The following is a 24166-nucleotide window of genomic DNA, read 5'->3' on the forward strand; positions in this document are numbered from 1 at the left end:
AATCTCTGGCACTGAGTGTGGCTCAGAAAGGAGCTGGGTGGGGGGGGTGGGAAGAGGCGAGATATAGTGATAGGAGATTCATTGATTAGAAGACAGGAGGTTCCGTAGACAAAAATGTTGCCTCCAGGTGCCATTATCAGAGACATCATGGATCAAGTCCACAACATTTTTAAATGGGATGCTGTGGTCAACATTTGTACCAATAAATGAGAGACAGATAAGAGAAACTGTGAGATACAGAACACTAATGATGACATTTATCTCTTGGGTTCCTTTGTTTCAGACATGATAGAGCAGGATCAGTTAAAGGGAGAAGGAGTGGCCGTACTAGCCAGGACAGACTGGAGAGCTAACCTACTAAGGCTATATGGGGAACTGAGGAATAAGAAAGGGATGACCACGTAAATGGGATTATTTTAAAGAGCAACTAACAATCTGTAGGATTTAGAACAAATTTGTAAATAGATCGTACACTATTGCAAGAAAAATAAGGTTGTGATATTAAGTGATTTTTAACCTTCCACATAATTGACTGGACCACCCAAACTGTAAAAAGGACTGGATGGAGCAGAGCTTGTTAAATGTGACATCAGAGCTCTTATTAGAGAATGAGATAGAGCAGGTGACAGAAGTTTGTGTAGGGATCACTTCGCATAATGCCATTAGTTTCAAGATGGTTATGGAGAAGGAAGGTCTGGTACTTGGGATGAGTTTCTAATTTGCAAAAAGGCCAATTGTGATGGTATCAGAAAGGATCTGGCAAGCGTGCACTGGGACAGGTTGTTTTCTGGCAAAGGTGTACTGGCAGGTGGGAGGCCTTCAAAAGTAACATTTTGAGAGTACAGTTAGTATGCTCCTATCAGGGGATTCTAGGACAAGAGGGCACGACTTCAGGATTGAGGGATGTCCTTTCAGAACTGAGACGTTGAGAAATTACTTTAGTCAGTGGTTGGTAAATCTGTGGAATTTGTTCTCTTGAGAGCTGAGGAGGCCAAGTCATTGAGTGTGTTTAAGGCAGAGATAGATAGGTTCTTGATTAGCCAGGGCATCAAAGGGTATGGGGAGAAGACAGTGGAGTGGGGATTACTGGAAGAATTGGATCAGCCCATGACTGAATGGCAGAGCAGACTTGATAGGCCAAATGGCCTACTTCTGCTCCTATATCTTATGATCTTAATAAAAGGCAAGAGTAAGAGGTTTAGAGAACCTTGAGTTTCAAGAGATATTGAGGAAAAGGAGGTGCATAGCAGGTATAGTCAAGAAGGAGCAAATGAGGTACTTGAATAGTATAAAAATGCAAGAGAACACTTAAGGAGGAAATCGGGAGGGGGCAGTGCTAAAGAATGCATGAGGTTGCTCTAGCAGACAAGGCTCCAACAGACATATTTGGAGCAAAAGGATAGCAATGAACAAAATTGGTCTTCTGGAAGATCAGAGTGGTCATCTACATGTAGCCGAAAGAGATGGGGAAGATCTTAAATAGATTTTTTTGCACCTTTATTGCACAGAGTCTATAGAAGTGAGGCAAAGCAGCAGTGAGGTCATGGACCAAAAAGAGGTTACAGAGGAGGAGGTGTTTGCCACTTGAGGCAAATTAAGCAGATAATTCCCCAGTGCTGACAAGGTGTTCCCTCCAGCTAGTGCAGAAATTGCAGGGGCTCTAGCAGTGATATTTAAAATGTTGTTAACCATAGGTAGGATTGGAGGATAGCTAAGTTGTTTAAGAAAGGCTCTAAGAATAAGCCAGGAAATTATAAACCAGTGTACCTGACACTAGTATTTTAAATTATTGGAAGGTATTCTCAGAGACCAGATATATAAATATTTGGTTAGACAAATACTGATTAGGGATAGCCAATTAACTTTTTGTGTGGTAGGTTATACGTAACCAACCATATGAGCTTTTCAAGGAAGTTACGATGGAAGTTGAAGAAGGCCAGGCAGTGGATGTTGTCAAGATGACCTTCAACAAGGTTCTGCCTCGGAGATTGGTCAAGAAGGTTCAGTTGTTTGACATTCAAGATGAGATAGTAAACTGGATTAGACATTTGCATCATAGGAGAAGTCAGACAGACGTAGTAGGTGGTTGCCTCTCTAACTGAAGGCCTGTCAGAGGGATTAATGTGGGGTCTGTTGTTGTTTGTCATCTATATCAATGATTTGAATAATAACGTGGTTAACTAGATAAGCAAATTTGAAGATGACACCAAGATTGGAGGTGTAGTAAACTGTGACAAAGACTATTAAAGCTCGCGGTGGGATCAGGATCAGCTGGAAAAACTGGCTGAAAAATGGCATAAGGTATTTAATATAGACAAGTTTGAGGTATGCACCATGGGATGACAAATTAGGTAGATTTTACACAGTGAGCAGTTAGGGTACTGAGTAGTGAGGTAGAATACAGGGTTCTGGGAATACAGATTCATATTTCCTTGAAAGTGATGTTGCAGGTACGTCAGGTCATATAGAAAGTTTTGGCATATCAAAGCACTGAGTACAGGTGTTATGTTGAAGTCATACAACACATTGGTGAGGGCTAATGAGAATCACTGTGTGTGGTTTTATGCACCTGCTTACAGGAAAGATGGCGATAAGATTGCAAGAACTCAGAAAGAAATTATAAGGACGTTGCTAGGACTTGAATTGGCTAGGTTTTATACCCGAGAGCACAAAAGAATAAAGGGAGATATGATAGAGGTAAAAAAAAATTTATGAAGGGTATAGATAGGGTAAATGCAAGCAGGCTTTTTCCACTGAGGCTGGGTGAGACTACAACTATAGGTGAACGGGTTAAGGGTGAACAGTGAAAATCTTAAGGAAAATATATGAGGAGAAACTTCTTCAATCAGAGGTGGTGAGAGTGTGGAATAAGCTACCAACACAAGTGGTGGATGCAGTTTCAATTTCAACAATTAAGAAAAATTTGGATAGGTACATGGATGGAAGGGGTATGGAAGGCTATGGTCTGGATGCAGGTCAATGAGTCTCCACAGATTAATAGTCAGCATGGACTAGATGGGCCAAAGGGTTTTTCTGTGCTCTGTAGTGTTCTATGGCTCTATGACATAGAGTTATAGAGTCATACAGTATGGCAGCAAGCCCTTCAGTCCACTACATTTATCTGACCAGTTTTCCCATTAATCTCATTATTCACATCCAGATCATTCTTTTATTGCCTTGCCTATTTAAGATATTATTTTTAAAACAGTTTAATAATTCTGAATTTACAAACGAGCACAATATTTGCCTTAGTACCATTAAATATACAGTATGTGCATAAAGATCAGTGTCTCTGGAACAGGTAATTAAGAATGTAACTGAAATTGGAAATGAAAACACAGCTTGCATGACGAAAATTCTGAGCACAGCTGAGTACATGATACCGCAGGGCAAAGCATTCCATGTATTTCTGTACTGCTAATATACCCATTCCTCTTACCTGTCATTGAGAATTGAATCTTGAGCCTCAGGGGGTGGGATTGCTAGCTGAAAGGGAGTGTTGAAGTAATGCTGCTGCTCATCTGATCTATGTATGATCCTCCCATCGCGCACTATCAGAAAGCCAGAGTCTCCCAAATTAGCTGTGTATAAACAGCGTTTTTCTCTGTCCAGAACTACAAGACAAGCAGTACTGCTACCTGTGAACAAATTAATAGGAGTATCATGAGTTTGACTTGAATAGCACAGCTTTTGGTACATAACGCTTAATGCTGCATGAAATACTTTTTTTTAAATGACTGTTGCAAATCAACAATGGAAAAAAAACTGGATATTGAACTTGGTTTCATATAATAGCAATAAAAAAAGGTTCATGCTTGTGTAAAGAAATGAGATTCACTCTGAAAGATAATTCCATCGGCTGCATCAAACCTTAAAGTTTATTTATTTTTATCTTATTGAATTATAATGTGGAATAGACCCTTCCTGCCCTTTGAGCCACGCTGCCCAGCAAACCCCAATTTAACCCTAGCCTAATCACGGGACAATTTACAATGACCAATTAATCTACTAACTGGGACTTTGGACTGTGGGAGCACCCAAAGAAAATGCACACGTTCCATAGGGAGGATGTAAAGACTCCCTACAGATGATGTCAGAAGTGAACTCTAAACTCTGACACGTCGAGTATAATAGCATCATGAGAACTACTGCACTACCAGGTCAAAGTTCAAAGTAAATTTTACTATCAAAGTATACCTGAGATTCACTTGCCTGCAGACAGGCAAATCTGCAGAACTGCAACTATAACAGGATCTGAGAAAGATCAAGTACAGTGCAGAAGACAACAGGGCAAATACAAATATAAATAAATAACAATAAATAATGAGAACCTGAAATAACAAGAAAAGGAGTCCTTAAAGTGAGATTTTTGGTTATGGGAACATCTCAATGGATGGGCAAGTGAGTGTAGTTATCCCCTTTTGTCCAAGAGCCTGATGGTTGAAGGGCAGTAACTGTTTGTGAACCTGGTGGTACAAGTCCTGAGGCTCTTGTACCTTCTAACTGATGGCAGTAGCAAAAGAGCATGGCCTGAGTGATGAGGATCCCTGATGATGCTTTCCTATGACAGCGTTTAATGTAGATATGCTCAGTCATCAGGAGGGCTTTACCCTAGATGTACTAGGCCAAATCCACTACTTTTTGCAGGCGACACACACAAAATGCTAGAGGAACTCGGCAGACCAAGCAGAACACGAGTACTCAGAAAAGAGTAAAAGTCGATGTTTTGGCCGAGACCTTTCATCAGGATGGGAGGAAAAAGATGAGAAGTCAAGAGTTAAGAAGGTGGGAGGAGGGGAGAGAGAAATACAAGGTAGTAAGTGATAGGTGAAACCCCAAGGAGGGGTGAAGTAAAGAGCTAGGAAGTCGATTGATGAGATGGAGAGGGGGAATCTGGCAGGAGAGGACAGAAGGCCATGGAAAAGGTAAGAGGAAGGAGAACCAGAGGGAGGTGATAGGCCGGTAAGGTGGTAAGGTGAGAGAGGGAAATGGGATGGGGAATGAGGAAAAGGGGATGGAGGGAGCATTACTAGAAGCTCAAGAAATCGATGTTCATGCCATCAGGTTGGAGGCTACTCAGACAGAATATAAGGTGTTGCTCCTCCAACCAGAGTGTAGCTTCATCACAGTCGTCGAGGAGCCCATGGACTGATATGTTGGAATGGAGATGGGAAGTGGAATTAAAATGGGTGGTCACTGGGAGATCTCACTTTTTCTGGTAGGTGCTTGGTGAAGCGGTCTCCCAATCTATGTCCACCAAAGCACAATATGTAGTAGATGGTCCCAAAAGGCTCACAAGTGAAGTGTCACCTCACCTGGAAGGACTGTTTTGGGCCTTGAATGGCAGTGAGGGAGGTGACGTAGGGGCAGATCTAGCACTTGTTCCGCTTGCAAGGATAAGTGCCAGGAGGGAGACCAGTGGGGAGGAACGAATGGACCAGAGAGTCGAGTAAGAAGCGATCCCTGCGGAAAGCAGAGAGTGGGGGAGGGGGGAATGTGTTTGGTGGTGGGATCCCGTTGGAAATGGCAGAAGATACAAAGAATTATGTGCTGGACGCAGAGGCTGGTGGGGTGATAGGTGAGGAGAAGAGGAGCCCTTTCCCTGGTGAGGTGGTGGAAGGATGGGGTGAGGGCAGATGTGCATGAAATGGAAGAGATGCAGGTGAGGTCAGCATTGATGGTGAAGGAAGGGACGCCCCTTTCTTTGAAGGGGGAGAACATCTCCTTAGCTCTGGAATGAAAAGCCTCATCCTGAGAGCAGTTGCAGCAGAGACAGAGGAATTGAGAGAAGAGGATAGCATTTTTACAAGAAACAGGGGCTCGGAAGAGGTATAGTCTAGGTAGCTGTGAGAGTCAGTGAATGTATAAAAGACATCAGTGGATAAGCTATTTCCAGAAATAAAGAGAGAGAGATATTGAGAAAAGGGAGGGAGGTTTCAGAAAAGGACCGGGTATATTTGAGGGTAGGGTGGAAGTTAGAAGCAAAGTTGATGAAGCCGATGTGCACTGCATGGGTGCAGGAAGCAGCACTAATGCAGTCATCGGCGTAGCATAGGAAATGTTGGGGAGTGATACCATTGTAGGCTTGAATCATAGACTGTTCCACGTAGCCGCAAAAAGAAAGGCATAGTGGGGACCCATGCAAGTGCCCATGACTACACCTTTTGTATGAAGGAAGAGGGAGGAGCTGAAGGAGAAACTACTGAGAGGGAGAACCAGTTCTGCCAGATGGAGGAAAGTGGTTGTGGAGGAGAATTCGTTGGGTCTGGCGTTCAGAAAGAAACGGAGAGCTTTGAGGCCTTCCGAGTGGGGGATGGAAATGTATAGGGACTGGACATCCATAGCGAAAGAAAGATGATCAGGGCCAGGGAATTTGAAATCACTGAAAAGATCAAGAGTGTGTGAAGTGTCACTGATGTGGTAGGAAGGGACTGAACTGGGGGGGGGGGGGGGCGGGTTTAAAACAGTCAAGGTATGCAGATATAAGTTCAGTGGGCCGTGAACAAGCAGAAACAATGTGTCTATCTAGACAGGCAGGTTTGTGGATCTTGGGTAGGAGGTAGAAACGGGAGATGCAGGGTGAGGGAACTATGAGGTTGCTAGCAGTGGATGGGAGATCCCTGGAGTTAATGAGGTCGGTAATGGTGTGGGAGACAATGGTCTGGTGCTCCTTAGTGGGTCCTGTTCAAGGAGTAAGAAATATTTTCCATTCAAAGGTATTGGTGTTTCCATACCAAGTCGCAATGCAGCCAGTCAATACACTCTCCACAACACATCTATAGAAGTTTGTCAAAAGTTTTTGTTGTCATGTTGAATCTCTACTGTCATGCTTTCTTCATAATTGCATTTACATGCTGGGTCCAGGACAGGTCCTTATAAATAGTAACACCCAGGAATTTAAAGTTGCTAACCCTATCCACCTCTGATCCTTTGATGAGGACTAGCTCATGGACCTCCAGTTGCTCTCTCCTGGCTTCTACAATCAATTCCTTGGCTTGCTGACACTGAGTGAGAGATTGTTGTTATGACACCACTCAGGCAAATTTTCAACCTCCCTCTCATATGCTGATTCATCACCATCTTTGATACAGCCCATTCCAGTATATAGTATACTTGAATATAGTATTGGAGCCGAGCTTAGCCACATAGTCATAGGTGTAAAGCAAGTAGAACAGGAGACTAAGCACACGGCTCTGTAGTGCATCTATGGTGATGGAGATAGTGAAGGAGATGTTTTTGTCAATCTGAACTGGCTGGGGTTTACAAGTGAGGGAATCCAGAATCCAAATGCACAAGTGGGTATTGAGGCCAAGGTCTTGGTGCTTATTAATTAGTGCTCCCCAATAGGCAAATTGGAACAGATCCAAGTCACCCCTCAAGCAGGTGTTGATACGTTTCATCACCAATCTCTCAAAACACTGTAGATGTAAGTGCAATTGGACAATAGTCATTGAGGCAGATCACCATGCTCTTCTTGAAGCCTATGTGAAAGCAGCTAGGTATCACACACTGCCAAAGTGAGAAGTTAAAGATATTAATGGCAAGACTCTTGGCAGTGTAGAGGATCAGAGGGATCTTGGGGTCAGAGTCCATAGGACACTCAAAGCAGCTGCGCAGGTTGACTCTGTGGTTAAGAAGGCATATGGTCCATTGCCCTTCATCAACTGTGCGATTGAGTTTTAGAGTTGAAAGGTAATGTTACAGCTATACAGGACTCTGGTCAGACCCCACTTGGGAGTACTGTGCTCAGTTCTGGTCACTTCTGTAACCCTTACCCAACAGGCTGGTATATGTCTAGGGGGAAAAGGAGATCCAGCCACTCTCCAACCCACCTCCCGTACACGCAGGTGCTGTGAGAATCGAGTTAATGCCTCGCGCCCGCCAACAGTATCAAACCCACAACAAATACCGTTATGAAATACACTTTAAAGAGTTTACTAAAATTAAAAAAATAGTAGGCAATACAATATATATATATATATATATATATATATATATATATATATATATATATATATATATATATATATATATATATATATATATATACAAGGAAAAAAACAAAAGGCGCCAACTTATCAAAGTTCAGTCTGTTTAGTGCACTCGTTGGAGCTCAATCAACGAACCAATCGACCCATCTGGCCGTCGCACCTGGGACCACCCCAGTGGTCTTACGAGCAGTCCAGCACACGTCCACCTTCCTCAGCGTCTTCCTCGGCCTCTCCAAAAAAACCCGCGAAAACCCCTCCCCCAAGTTCCCAGTATCACAAGACACAATGACATTCCCCATTGATTAACAAATGAATACAATTACCATATCAGCCATTCTAAAGTGAAACAACGGCGAGAGAAACACTTATCCGACAAAGAAACATTCCTACTTGTAACAAACCAAAGAGGCCATTTTGAGTAACATACCCAGGACATTGTACACTTCACTACAGGAAGGATGTGGAAACTACAGAATGGGTCAGAGGAGATTTACAAGGATGTTGCCTGGATTGGGGAGCATGCCTTATGGCAATAGGTTGAGTGAACTCAGCCTTTTCCCCTTGGAGCAACGGAGGATGACAGGTGACCTGATAGAGGTATACAAGATGATGAACAGCATTTATCATGTGGATAGTCAGAGGCTTTTTCCCAGGGCTGAAATGGCTAGCACGAGAAGGCACAGTTTAAGGTGCTTGGAAGTAGGTACAGAAGAGATGTCAGGGATAAGTTTTTAAACGCAGAGAGTGGGGAGTGTGTGGAATGGGCTGCCGGCAATGGTGGTGAAGGCAGATACAATGGGGCCTTTTAAAAGTCTCCTGGATAGGTACATGGAGCTTAGAAAAATAGAGGGCTATGGGTAACCCTAGGTAATTCCTAAAGTAAGTATATGTTCAGCACAGCATTGTGGGCGAAGAGCCTGTATCGTGCTGCAGGTTTTCTATGTTTCTAGATTGTAAGAACTTTCAATGGGGGCACAATTGAGAGCACCCTGACTGACTGCATCATCACTGCCTGGTATGGGAACTGTACTTCCCTCAATCGCAGGACTCTGCAGAGAATGATTCAGTCAGACTAGCGCATCTGTAGATTGTGGACTTCCCACTATTCAGAACATTTACTAAGATAGGTGTGTTAAAAGGGCCCAAAGGATGATTCGGGACCCAAGTCACAAACTGCTCCAGCTGCTACCATCCTGTTGCACGTAGTATTTATTATAAATGACTATAAATTGCATATTTAGATAGAGACATAAGATAAACATTTTAACATGTATATAAAGAATGTAAGAAATAAAGTCAATTCAATTCACCAAGAACAACATGGTGGATGCCGAGATCAGGGAGGAGGATGCTGATGTTCTGGAACTCACTGATATCAAAATGGTGGGTGTCTCTTAGACGGTAAGACACAGGAGCAGAATTAGGCCACTTGGCCTATCAAGTCTGCTCTACCATTCCATCATCATCATCATCATCAGGTTGCATGCCCAGTTTGAGCTTTGGCTGCCATGACCCACACACTCCTGTTTCGGGTCAAGTGGATCAGTTCATTGGTATTCATTTCCAGTTCTCTGGCTGCTGTCTCCATCATCATTTGTCTTTGCATTCCTCTTGCTTTCTTCCCTTCAATCTTTCCCATAATTACCATGCATTCTAACTCATCTTTCCTAATCACATGTCCAATGAAGTCACGTTGCCTTTTCATGATCTCACACATTATTTCTGCTTGTGCTTGCTCTGTTCATGACATCCTCGTTAGATATTCATTTCATCCAGAGGATGGCATGGCTTTACCTAACTTTCGTTTATATTATTGGGCAGCTAATATACATTGTGCTACCTTTTGGTCTTTCTTCCATGGCCAACCCGAGTGCCCTAATTGGGTGGCAATGGAGTTGAGCTCCACTAAAGAATTATCTATCTCTGCACTTCTTGGCTCTGCACTCCCTAGTAGTCTGTCCAGATTAATAGCTAATCCTCTTGTTAGACACACTTTGCGTTTATGGGCTCAGTTTAGGAAATGGTTTCCATGGTTTTTCCGTTTCCAGCCCTGTCGTACATAATCACCTTTTTTTACCTACTACGTACGATTCAGCATTCCATGTTTGGTATAGGAAGGGCATTAGACATTTTGAAGATCGTTTCATTGATAATCGCTTCGCTTCTTTTCAGCAGCTCTCTGTTAAGTTCAATCTGCCCAATACTCATTTTTTTAGATATCTCCAAATCCGACACTTTATTGCTCCTTTAATTCCTAACTTTCCTGAAATGCCTGTGAAAAATGCTATGGACTTATTTCTTTCCATTAATCTACTAGATAAAGGTTTAATATCAATTTTTCGAGATAAATTAGCAGCCTTACAATGGGCCCCTGTGGATAAAATTAAAATGGCATGGGAGCAGGATTTAAACACTTCCTTATCTGATGAGAGTTGGGACTCGATTCTCAAATCGGTTAACTCAACCTCTCTTTGTGCTCGCCATTGCCTTTTACAGTTTAAGATTGTTCATAGAGCCCATATGTCTAAATCTAAACTATCTCGATTCTACCCTAACATTAGTCCGCTTTGTGATAAATGCAAGAGGGGCGAGGCCTCTCTCATTCATATGTACTGGTTCTGTCCTAGCTTGGAGAAATTTTGGAAAGATATCTTCACTACGTTATCGTATATTCTGAATCAGCACCTAGAACCAAACCCCTTAATTGCTTTGTTCAGTTTCTGGGGCGAGACAGATTTACGTCTGAGTCCGACCAAATGCCGAATATTATCCTTTGCCTCTCTCCTGGCTAGACACTTGATCCTCCTTAGATGGAGAGATGTTGCCCCGCCCACTCATGCTCAATGGCTTAACGACATTATGGCCTGCTTGGACCTCGAAAAATTCATTATTCAGTTCTTAATTCGGATTTAAAGTTCTATAAGGTCTGGGGACCTTTTATCGAGTACTTTCATAACCTTCCTCTTGACTAGGGTTTTTTTTTCGGTCCCTTGCTTTCAGCTCCCTTTTTTTTCTGGTAGTAGGCATTATTATCCTCTGTTGCTAAGTGTATTCACAGTCTGGGAGTTTGATTGTCCTGATTTATATTTTCTATATTGTGTTGCGGTTGGTCTGGAGTTTTTTTTTTGTGTTGTGGGGCTTGGGGAGGATACTAAGTTTACTTGTCTTCAATTTAGGTGCTTTTTTAAAAAATTCTCTTTCTTTGTATCATATTGTCATAGTATGCTTAATTTTGCACTGTATTAATGTTCCTCATTTTGATTTGGGGTTGTTTAATTTGTAAAATGTATAAAAAAACTAATAAAAAAAAGATATTCATTTCATCCATGATATTCTTTGCATCCTCCTCAAAAACCACATCTCTGCTGCTTCAATTTGTTTCCTCATGTTACTAGATATTGTCCAACATTCTGAACCATATAACATAACTGAATAAACATAACATTTCAGTACTCTGAGGCGGGTTGTCATGCCTAGTTTAGTGTTGGTCAGTATACTCTTCTTTCTTGTAAAGGTGTCTTTTGCCATCCCTATTCTTCTTTTGATGTCCATGTCACACCTGCCATCTGATGTCACCCAGCTTCCTAAGTAGCAAAAGTTCTGTACTTGTTTTATATCTTCCCTATTTATTCTCAGCCTGTAGATAGATTCTCCTTTTTTTTGGATATCACCATACATTTTGTGTTTTTGCAATTTCTTCAACAACTATATCAATTAAGTTTTGTAGTTCTTCCTCTGTACTTGCAATTAACACATACCTGAAATTATTGATATTTTTACCACCAACTTTGATTCCCAAGATGTCTCTTAATTTTTGTAATATTGTTTCACTGTACACATTAAACAAATCGGGGGAGAAAACACATCCTGCCAAACACCTCTCTTGATTTTCATAAACTGACTCACTTCTCCATCTATTCTTACAGTGGCAGTTCCCAGTACAGATTTCTGATTAGGTGGAGGTCTTTCGGATCTAGATCTAGAGCTTCCTGTAATATTTCAAATAACTTAGTGTTTCATTTTATCAAATACTTTGGTATAGTCGATAAAACAAATCATTTTGCACTTGAATAGCTCGTTCTGATAGTATCCTTAACATCAATATCGCGTTTCTTCTACCTTTGTCTTTCATAAAACCACATTGTTCTTTACCTATTCCAGCTTGTATCTTACTTTTAGCTCATCATCAAAATTCTTAGAATTATCTTGGTGATATGACTTATTAAACTTATGGTCCTATGTAATTCATATTCTATTGTTCCAGGTTTCTTAGGAAGAGTGATAAATGCTGAGTTTTCATCTCTTCTGGTATCATTTCAGTCCAATAAATGTCATTGATTAAATCAGTAAGTTTTTCAATTCCATAATCTTCAAGGGTGATAATTTGTTCTATTACTACTTCATCAGGACCTGCTGCCTTTCCTTTCTTCATCTTATTTATTACATTACAAAATTCCATCATAGCTGATTTATTATCTCACTCATCCCATTCTCCTGCTTCCCTCCAGAAGTTTTGACAACCTGACTAATCAAGACCTTATCACGCTCTGCCACCCATGGCTCCGGAGTCCAAGTCATTGCATATGTTTAAAGCAATGAATTCCACAGAATCACCACCTTCTGGCTAAAGAAATTCCTCCTTCACCTCTGTTCTAATTGGATGATATCCAGACTGGGGCTAAGCACTCTGGTCCGAGTATAGGAAACATCCTTCTCACATCTAATCTATCTCTATCTAGGTCTTTCAATAAGTTTCAATGAGATCCCCCCCTTTCTTCTAAATTCCAGTGAGTACAAGCTCAGAACCATCAAACACTCCTCATACATGAACCCTTTCATTCCCACAATCACTGTCACAAAATTCCGCTGGACCCTCTTCAGTGTCAGCACATCTCTTCTTCAATAAGGTGCCCAAAACTAGTCACAATACTCCAAGTGTGGTCTGACCACATTATAAAACCTTAGCATCACATCCTTGCTCTTATATTCCAATCCTCTTGAAACAAATACTAACATTGCATTGCCTCTCTTACCACCAACTCAACTGCAACGTCCACAAAATGCTGGAGGAACTCAGCAGGCCAGGCAGCATCTATGTTAAAGAGTACAGTCGACGTTTCTGGCCGAGACCCTTCAGCAGGACTGCAGAAAGAAAGATGAGGAGAGTTAAAAGATGGGGGGAGGGGAGAGAGAAACACAAGGTGATAGGTGAAACCGGGAGGGGAGCAGGAAGTAAAGAACTGGGAAGTTGATTGGTAAAAGAGATACAGGGCTCAATTCCCCCTTCTCCAGCCATGTGTCTCTTTCACTAATCAACTCTGGATTGCTGCCTATGCCGCATCCCAGTAAGGTTAAGAAAAGAATGATCTGGCAGATGAATGCATGGCTTAGTCACTGCATTCAGGGGGCAGAATTTCAGGTTTCTGATCATTTGGATCTCTTCTGGGGAATGTATGACCTTTACAAAAAGGACAGGTTACATCTGAACCCGAAGGGGGCCAATATTCTTACCGGCAAGTTTGCCAGAGCAGTTGAGGAAGGTTTACACTAATTTGCCAGGAGGATGGGAACCAGAGAGGTAGGGTTGTTGATTTACAAGCAGAGGCAGTATGTAGTGAGACTGTCAGGGAGGACAGGCAGATAAAAGGACAAAATTGCAGTCAGTGGAATAAGCTGCAGTGTAAAAGGACAAAAAATTGATACAGGACTGATACAGGTGTTATATTTGAACACATGCAGTATATGGAATAAGGTAGATGATCTTGTAGCACAGTTAGAGATGGCAGTATGACATTGTAGGCATCACTGAGTCATGGCTAAAAGATCATAGTTGGCAGCTAAACATCCAAGGATACACATTGTATCGAAACAACAAGCAGGTAGGCAGAGGGGGCAGCATGCTGCTAGTAGGAAGGCTTTGGCTCGAGAGGCTTCGGCGAGCAGAGGCTGAGGACGAGCTTGCTCCCAGTGAGTTAAGGCCAGGTAAGCTCCTTTAATAACTCTAATTAACTTAGGAGTAGGTAATGGGGGCAGCAGTTAGGGCAGTCAAGTGCTCCATTTGCAGTATGTGGGAAGTAAGGGTGAGCACAATTGTCCCTGATGACTACACCTGCAAAAGGTGCATCCAGCTGCAGCTCCTGACAAACCAAGTTAGGGAACTGGAACTGGAGCTAGAGCTTCGGATCATTTGTGAGGTAGAGGCAGAAATAAACAGGAGTTACAGGGAGATAGTCAACCCTAAGAGTCAGCAGACAGGTAGCTGGGTGACTGTCAGGAGAGGGAAAAGGAATAGACAGAATGAGCAGAGCACCCCAGTGGCCGTTCCCATCAACAATAAGTATACCGTTTTGGATACTGTTGGTGGGGATGACCTACCAGGGACAAGTTGCAGTAGTTGCGTCTCTGGAACTGAGACTGGACCCTCAGCTCAGAAGGGAAGGAGGGAAAAGAGGAGAGCAGTAGTGATAGGGGATTCAACATGTACAAACAAGCTGGATGAACTCAGCAGGTCAGGCAGCATCCATTGAAATGAGCAGTCAACGTTTCATCAGGACTGAAGGAGGAGGGAGCTGGGGCCCCATAAAGTAAGTGGGGGGAGGGGGAAGGTGCGGGTGGAAAAACCAATCAGAGGAAAGATCAAGGGGTGGGGGAGGGGAAGCAGAATGGGGATAGGCAGGAGAGGTGAAGAAGGAATGTAAGGGGTAGTAGAAGAAGGCAGAATCATGAGAGAGGAGATAGGCAGTTAGAAGAGGAGGCAGAGTGAAAGTGGAATGGGGGAAGGGAGAGGGTTGGAATTACCGGAAGTTGGAGAATTCGATGTTCATACCAAGGGGTTGGAGACTACCCAGATGGTATATGAGATGTTGTTCCTCCAACCAAAGTTTGGCCTCATCATGGCAGTAGAGGAGGCCATGTATGGACATATCCGAATGGGAATGTGAAGGAAATCTTCTATAAACCCACTGACTCCCATAACTAGCTTGATTATACCTCTTCCCACCCTGCCAACTGCAAAAATTCTATTCCCTATTCCCAGTTCCTCCGTCTCCGCCGCATCTGCTCCCAGGATGAAGCTTTCCGTTCCAGGACATCCCAAATGTCCTTTTTCTTTAAGAATCGTGGCTTCCCTTCTGCCGTCATCAATGATGCCCTCACCCGCATCTCCCCCATTTCCCGCACTTCGGCGCTCACCCCATTGTCCTGTCACCACAACAGGGACCATGTTCCCCTCATCCTCACCTATCACTCCACCAGCCTCCGGATCCAGCATATTATCCTCCACAACTTCTGCCACCTTCAACAGGACCCCACCACTAACCACATCTTTCCCTCTCTACCCCTCTCTGCTTTTTGCAGGAATCGTTCCCTCCGCGACTGCCTGGTCCACACGTTCCTCCCCACAGATCTCCCACCTGGTACTTATCCCTGTCCCCACACCTCCTCTCTTACCACCATTCAGGGCCCCAAACAGTCCTTCCAGATGAGGCAACACTTCACTTGTGAGTCTGTTGGGGTCATCTATTGCATCCGGTGCGGCCTCCTCTACATCGGCGAGACCCAACACAGATTGGGGGACCACTTCATCGAGCACCTCCGCTCCATCCGCCACAACAGACAGGATCTCCCAGTTGCCACTCACTTTAACTTTCCTTTACATTCCCATTTAGATATGTCCATACATGGCCTCCTCTACTGCCATGATGAGGCCAAACTCAGGTTGGAGAAACAACATCTCATATACCATCTGGGTAGTCTCCAACCCCTTGGTATGAACATCGAATTCTCCAACTTCCAGTAATTCCCTCCCTCTCCCTTCCCCCATCCCACCTTCACTCTGTCTCCTCTTCTAGATGCCTATCACCTCTCATGACTCTGCCTTCTTCTACTACCCATAGTGCTTTCCCCTTACATTCCTTCTTCACCTCTCCTGCGCATCCCCTTCCCCACCCTTTGATCTTTCCTCTGACTGGTTTTCCACCCTCCCCCCCCATCTTCTTTATAGGGCCCCTGCCCCCTCCTTCTTCAGTCCTGACGAAGGGTCTCGACCCGAAACATTGACTGCTTCTTTCAACGGATGTTGCCCAACCTGCTGAGTTCATCCAGCTTGTTTGTACGTCTTGATCTGACCACAGCATCTGCAGTATACTTTGTCTTCTAACTGCTTATCACCTCTCTCATGATTCTGCCTTCTTCTACTACCCATAGTGCTTTCCCCTTTCATTCTTTCTTCTCCTCTCCTGCCTATCCCCTCCCTGCTTCCACTCCCCCACCCCTTGATCTTTCCTCTGATTGGTTTTTCACCTGCACCTTCCCCCTCCCCCCACCTTCTTTATGGGGCCTCTGCCTCCTCCTTCTTCAGTCCTGATGAAGGGTCTCGGCCCGAAACGTTGACTGCTCATTTCAACGGATGCTGCTCGACCTGCTGAGTTCATCCAGCCTGTTTGTATGTGTTGATTTGACCTCAGCATCTGCAGTGTACTTTGTGATAGGGGATTCGATAGTTAGGGGGACAGATAGGAGGTTCTGTGGAAGAGATCAAAAATCCCAGATGGTCTGTTGCCTCCCTGGTGCCAGGGTCCGCGATATCTCAGATCGAGTTCTCAGTATTCTCAAGAGGGAGGGTGAGCAGCTAGATGTCCTGGTTCATGTAGGGACTAATGACATGGGTAGGAAGAAGGAGGAAGTCCTGCAAAAAAAAACTTAGGGGGTTAGGTGCAAAGTTGAAGGACAGGACCTGCAGGATTGCTACCTGTGCTATGTGCTGGTGATGTCAGAAATAGGAAGATAATGCAGCTAAATACATGGCTAAGGAATTGGTGCAGGAGGGAGGGCTTCATGTTTCTGGACAATTGGACCTTGTTCCGAAGGGATGGGTTGCACCTGAACTGGAGGGGGACTAACATCCTTGCAGGAAGGTTTGCTAGTGCTGCTCCGGGGCTTTAAAATAGATTTGCAGGGGGAGGGGAACCAGAGTGTTAGAGCAAATTCTGAGGTGGAGGAGGATAAAGGTCATGAGAGAGCTGAAAATATAGTCCATGGAGTAAAGCCAGATCTAGCATATAAAGAGGCTTTGAGGAAAGAGAAACAGAATAAAGGGTGTAAAGGTAGTAAGGTAGAAGGGCTAAAGTGCATGTACTTCAATGCAAGAAGCATCAGGAACAAAGGTGATGAACTGAGAGCTTGGATACATACATGGAATTATGATGTAGTGGCCATTACAGAGACTTGGCCGGCACCAGGGCAGGAATGGATTCTCAATATTCCTGGATTTCAGTGTTTTAAAAGGGATAGAGAGGGAGGGGGGAGAAGGGGAGGAGGGATGGCAGTACTGGTCAAGGATACTATTACAGCTACAGAAAGGGTGGGTAATGTAGCAGGATCCTCTTTTGAGTCAGTATGGGTAGAAGTCAGGAACAGGAAGGGAGCAGTTACTCTACTGGGGGTATTCTATAGGCCCCCTGGTAGCAGCAGAGTTACCGAGGAGCAGATTGGGATGCAGATTTTGGAAAGGTGCAAAAATAACAGGGTTGTTATCATGAGTGACTTTAACTTCCCTAATATTGATCGGCACCTGATTAGTTCCAATGGTTTAGACGGGGCAGAGTTTGTTAAGTGTGTCCTGGATGGATTCCTGTCACAGTATGTTGACAGGCCGACTAGGGGAATGCCATACTAGATCTAGTATTAGGTAACGAACCGGGTCAGGTCACAGATCTGTCAGTGGATGAGCATCTGGGGGACAATGATCACCGCTCCCTGACCTTTAGCATTATCATGGTAAAGGATAGAATCAGAGAGGACAGGAAAATTTTTAATTGGGGAAGGGCAAATTATGAGGCTATAAGGCCAGAACTTGCGGGTGTGAATTGGGTTGATGTTTTTTCAGGGAAATGTACTATGGACATATGGTGGATGTTTAGGGATCTCTTGCAGGATGTTAGGAATAAATTTGTCCCGGTGAGGAAGATAAAGAATGGTAGGATGAAGGAACCATGGGTGACAAGTGAGGTGGAGAATCAAGTCAGATGGAAGAAGGCAATGTACATAAGTTTAGGGAGCAAGGATCAGATGAGTCTATTGAGGAACATAGGGTAGAAAGAATGGAGCTTAAGAAGGGGCAAGAAGAGGGCATGAGAAGGCCTTGGCGAGTAGGGTAAAGGAAAACCCAAAGGTATTCTTCAATCACGTGAAGAACAAAACGTTGGCAGGAGTGAAGATAGGACCGATTAGAGATGAGAGTGGGTAGAGGTGCCTGGAGGCTATGAAAGTGAGCGAGGTCAATAAATTCTCTTTGGTATTCACCAATGAGAGGGAACTTGATGATGGTGAGGACAATATGAGTGAGGTTGATGTTCTGGAGCATGTTGATATTAAGGGAGAAGAGGTGTTGGAGTTGTTAAGATACATTAGGACAGAATATTCTCCAGGCTGCTCCACGAGGTGAGGGACGAGATTGCTGAGCCTCTGGCCAGGATCTTTATGTCCTCGTTGTCCACTGGAATGGTACCGGAGGATTGGAGGGAGGCAAATGGTGTCCCATTGTTCAAAAAAGGTAGTAGGGATAGTCTGGGTAATTATAGACCAGTGAGCCTTACATCTGTGGTGGGAAAGCTGTTGGAAAAGATTCTTAGAGTCAGAATCTATGGGCATTTAGAGAATCATGGTCTGATCAAGGACAGTCAACATGGCTTTGTGAAGGGCAGATCATGTCTAACAAGCCTGATAGAGTTCTTTGAGGAGGTGACCAGGCATATAGATGAGGGTAGTGCAGTGGATGTGATATACATGGATTTTAGTAAGGCATTTGACAAGGTTCCACACAGTAGGCTTATTCAGAAAGTCAGAAGGCATGGGATCCAGGGAAGTTTGGCCAGGTGGCTTCAGAATTGGCTTGCCTGCTGAAAGCAGAGAGTCGTGGTGGAGGGAGTACATTCAGATTGAAGGGTTGTGTCTAGTGGTGTCCCAAAAGGATTGGTTCTGGAACCTCTACTTTTCGTGATTTTTAATAACGACCTGGTTGTGGGGGTAGAAGGGTAGGTTGGCAAGTTTGCAGACAACACAAAGGTTGGTGGTGTTCTGGATAGTGTAGAGGATTGTTGAAGATTGCATAGAGACATTGATAGGATGCAGAAGTGGGCTCAGAAGTGGCAGATGGAGTTCAACCTGGAGAAGTGTGAGGTGGTACACTTTGGAAGGACAAACTCCAAAGCAGAGTACAAAGTAAATGGCAGGATACTTGGTAGTGTAGAAGAGCAGAGGGATCTGGGGGCACATGTCCACAGATCCCTGAAAGTTGCCTCACAGGTAGATAGGGTGGTTAAGAAAGCTTATGGAATGTTAGCTTTCATAAGTCGAGGGATACAGTTTAAGAGTTGTAGGATAATGATGCAGCTCTATAAAACTTTGGTTAAGCCACACTTGGAGTACTGTGTCCAGTTTTGGTTGCCTCACTATAGGAAGGATGTGGAAGCATTGGAAAGGGTACTGAGGAGATTTACCAGGATGCTGCCTGGTTTAGAGAGTATGAATTATGATCAGAGATTTAGGGAGCTGGGGCTTTACTCTTTGGAGAGAAGGAGGATGAGAGGAGACATGATAGAGGTGTACAAGATATTAAGAGGAATAGACAGAGTGGACAGCCAGCGCCTCTTCCCCAGGGCACCTCTGCTCAATACAAGAGGACATGGCTTTAAGGTACGGGGTGGGAAGTTTAAGGGGGATATTAGAGGAAGGTTTTTTTTTACTCAGAGAGTGGTTGGTGCAAGGAATGCACTGCCCTGAGTCTGTGGAGGAGGCAGATACACCAGTGAAATTTAAGAGACTACTAGACAGGTATATGGAGGAATTTAAGGCGGAGGGTGATATGGGGGGGGGGGGGGGGGGGCAGGAGCTAAGGGTCGGCACAACATTGTTGGCTGAGTGGCCTGTACTGTGTGTGGGGCCTATAGATGCTGCTTGGCCTGCTGTGTTCCACCAGCATTTTGTGTGTTGTTGCTGTACTGTGCTGTATTGTTCTTTGTTCTTTAAAATATAAAATAGAATCCTTAGAAAGAGGTGACATAGGATTGTAATATGTGGAATCCTTGTGGGTAGTGGTAACAAACTGGAATGGTAAAAAGACCCTACAGGGAGTTAAATACAGGCCTTCGAAGAGTAGCCAGGACATGGGCTACAAATTACAAAAGGAGACAGGAAAGGCACATCAAACGATAGTTACAGCAGATTTCAATATGCAGCTCAATTAGTCAAATCAGTTTGGTGCTGGATCCCAAGTGAGAGATTTTGTAGATTGCATACAAGGTGGCTTTTTAAAAGCAGCTTGGATTTGAAAACCTACTAGGGGCTCAGCTATTCCCGATTTGGTATTGTGTAAAAAGGGAGCTTAAGGTAAAGGAAGCCCTAGGAGACAGTGATCATAATATGATACCATTCACCCTGCAATTTGAAAGGCAGAAGCTAAAAGTCGGATGAATCAGTAAAGGGAACTACACAGGCATGAGAGAGGGGCAAGCCAAAGTTGATTGAAAGGGGACACTAGCAGGGATGATGGCAGAGCAGCAATGGCTGGAGTTTCTGGTAGCAATTTGAAAGGCGCAAGATATATACATCCCAAAGAAATAGTGGTGTTCTAAAAGGGGGATGATGCAACTGTGGCTGGCAAGGCAAGTCAAAGCCAACATAAAAGCAAAATGAGAAGGTATATAGAAGAGCCAAAGATTAGTAGGAAGTTAAAGGATTGGGAAAATTTTAAAACCCAACAGAAGGCAACTAAAAAAGTGATACGGGGTGGTGCTGGGGGGGGGGGGGGGGGGGGGGAGGAAAGAAATGAAATAGGAAAATAAGCTAGCCAATAATATTAAAACAGGATACCAAAAGTTTTCCAGATATGTTAAAAATGAAGGAGAGACAAGAGTAGATATTGGACCACTGGAAATCGACACCGGAGAGGTTGTCAGTGGACATGGAAATGGCGTACAAACTGAATAAGTATTTAACATCAGTCTTCACTATCGAAGACTCTAGCAGTATGCCAAAGTTCGAGAGTATCAGGGGCAGAAATGAGTGCAGTTACTATTACTAGGGAGAAGGTGCTTTGGAAACTGAAAGGTCAAAAGGTATATAAGTCACCTGGAAAAGACGTACTACAACCTAGAGTTCTGAAAGAGGTTGTGGAGGCATTAGCAATGATCTTTCAAGAATCAATAGATTCTGGCATGGCTCTGGATGATTGAAAAATTGCAAACTTCATTCCACTCTTCAAAAGGGAGGGAGACAGAAGAAAGGAAAATTATAGACCAGTTAGACAGACCTCAGTGATTGGGACGATGTTGGAGTCGATTGTTAAGGATGAGGTTTCTGGGTACTTTGAGGCACATTATAAAATAGGCCAAAGGCAGCATGGTTTCCTTCAGGGAATATCTTGCCTGACAAATCTGTTGGAATTCCTGGAGGAAATATCAAGCAGGATAGACGAAAGAGAAACAGGGAATGTTGTGTACTTAAATTTTCAGAAGGCCCTTGACAAGATGCCACATAAGGCTGCTAACAGTTAGAAAGACAACAAAGTATGGACCATGAGTGATATAGACCATGTGCAGGGAGATTTGATTAGCTTGGATTGGCACTGTGGTCGGGACAGACATCATGGCCAGAGGGCCTGTTCCTATGCTGTAATGGTCTATGCAGTGTTTGCAGAATTCTTATGAGTAGCTCACACTAAGGAGTTAATTATAGACTTCAGGAGAGTGGTCCATGAGCAAGTCCTCATCAGAGGACCAGAGGTGGAGAGCGCTAGCAGTTTTAAATTCCTGAGTGTTACTATTTCAGAGGACCTATCCTAGACCCAGCAAGCATCCAATTGCAAAGAAAGTACAGCAGCACCTTTACTTTCTTAGGAGTCTGCGGAGATTCAGCATGAATCCAAAACTTTGACATACTTCTACAGAAGTATAGTGGAGAGTATATTGACTAGCTGCATCATGGCCTGTTATGGAAACACAATCCTGTTGAACAGAAAATCCAACAGAGGGTAATAGATATGGTCCAGTGCATCGTGGGTAAAGCCCTGCCAACCATTGAGCACATCTACATGAAACACTGGTATAAGAAAGCAGCATCCATCATCAGAGATCCCTACAACCCAGGTCATGCTCTCTTCTTGCAGCTGCCATCAGGTAGAAGGTACAAGAGCCTCAGGAGGTTCAAGAACAGTTACTAATCCTCAACCATGAGACTCTTGAATAAAAGGGGATAACTAAACTCACTTGCCCCATCACTAAGATGTTCCTACAACCAATGACCTCAAGGTTACAAGGTGATTTACAAGGAAAGTTTTTTTTATTAAACACAATGGGCTACTGAAGAAAGGAAATAAAACTAGTTCATCGGAGGTGGATATGCTGTGTCTAGAAGGGAATGACAGGGACTAATGGCTGGATTCAGATATTCATAACTTGGTGGACCAAATATCACACTTTCAACTGTTGTGGAATTCATTGCCTCAAATGGCTATGGAACCTAAGTCATTGACATAATGGCTATGGATACAATAGGGCCTTTTAAGAGACTCTTAGATAGGTACATGGAGCTTAGAAAAATAAAGGGCTATGCAATAGGGTAATGCTAGGAAGTTTCTAGAGTAGGTTACATAGCACAACATTGTGGGCCGAAGGGCCTGTAATGTGTTGTCGATTTCTATGTTCTATGCAAGTCATTGGGTATGTTTAACATGGAAATTAATAGGTACCTGATTAGTAAGGACATCAAAGGTTATGGGGAGAAGGCAGAGGAATGGTGTTGAGGGGGATAATAAATCAGCAATAATTGAATGGCAGAGCAGACTCGATGGCCAAACAACCTAATCCTTTTCATATGTCTTATGCTCTTAAAGTCTAAATGAGTGGGAAACCACATAAGATGGGAAAACCATGACGTCATCCACTGGGGAGCAAATAAATGCTGAGTTTTTTTTTAATGGAGTGGGAATGAGAAGATTCAATACTCAAAGAAAAGTATGACTACTTGTACTCAATTTACTTAAAGCCAACATGAGATACAGAAGGTAAATGATACATTGGCCTTTATTACAAGAAGAATTATGCATAATAATATTCATCTTTCTGCAACTTTATTGTATTTTGATAAAACCATGCCAGCTCTTCCCTGGTTAGCAAACATTTATTTAAAAAACATTCACTATAACAGTATCTTACTTAATGTAATTTGTCACAAAATGAATATTTTGTTTACTATAACGAAGGATAGAATCCATTTGGAGATCGTCTTCAAAGACAACACATAAAAGTCAATGGGTGGCTTGATCAATAATTGAGCTTTTTTTTTACTATCATCCAAATATAAAAGCAACATTTTAAATGCTGGAAACATGATACACAACTATGATGCAAACCACACTTCAAGCAGACAATGTACTACAGTCCACTGAATAGAAGAAAGTCGTCCTGGTGGAGCTCATGTTACCATGGGAGGTAGGATGCAAGGAAGCACGTGAGAAGAAGGCCCTGAAATAGTCCAGGAGTGCAGGGACAAAGGATGGCAGATATGGCTATTCCCTGTGGACATCAGCTGTAGCAACATCCCAGCAATGTCAGCATAGAGTTTGCTGTCTGCATTGGGCCAAGATGAAAAGAGTAAGAACCAAGCAGCTCACAGGAAGTGGGAGGAAATAGAAAGAGCCTCTTGCTGGATATGGTGCAGGCCAAAGAGGAATTGAGCTGGAAGTCAGGAGCAGATGGGTAGTGACTTGGCCATTGGAGAGTGTAATGGTTAAGGGTTGAAACACTCTATAAAGGTTGGGCACCATCTGATGACATCTGCTCCTGGCCAAAGTTCTACAGTTAATTCATCAGGTAACTGAAGAGAGCGCTCCACTGTACAATGCAAGCAAATGCACCAGAAACACTCAGCAAGTAAGGCAGCAAAAGTGGAAAGAGAAAAACAATAATTGATGTTTCAGCCAATGAACTTCCATCTGAAAAGTAAAGGTAACTAATCCAAAAGTTTGATTGGTTCTTCTTCACAGATGCTGTCTGATCTCAATAAAAAGTCAACATTTTGGGCAGAGATACTTCGCAGGACTGTGTACATTGACTGTTTATTCCTCTCCATGGATACTGCCTGATTTGCTGAGTTCCTCCAGCATTTTGTGTGTGTTG

The 24166-nt window shown here is 43.4% G+C and overlaps 1 protein-coding gene across 9 annotated transcripts in view; it reads right to left on the reverse strand.

Moving 5' to 3' along the window:
- Window positions 1-24166, reverse strand: part of LOC132395819 (protein phosphatase PTC7 homolog) — a 143415-nt gene that overhangs the window by 88939 nt on the left and 30310 nt on the right. For all 9 annotated transcript variants that reach the window (XR_009512756.1, XR_009512757.1, XR_009512758.1 and 6 more), the window contains one exon: window positions 3440-3638. Coding sequence is in view for 5 of the 9 variants with exons in the window: in XM_059972906.1 (XP_059828889.1) it covers window positions 3440-3638 (199 nt within the window). In the remaining 4 variants the exon portion in view is untranslated. The remainder of the gene's footprint in view (window positions 1-3439; window positions 3639-24166) is intronic.

Source organism: Hypanus sabinus, chromosome 6 (assembly GCF_030144855.1).
Source record: "Hypanus sabinus isolate sHypSab1 chromosome 6, sHypSab1.hap1, whole genome shotgun sequence".
Lineage (NCBI taxonomy): Eukaryota > Metazoa > Chordata > Chondrichthyes > Myliobatiformes > Dasyatidae > Hypanus > Hypanus sabinus.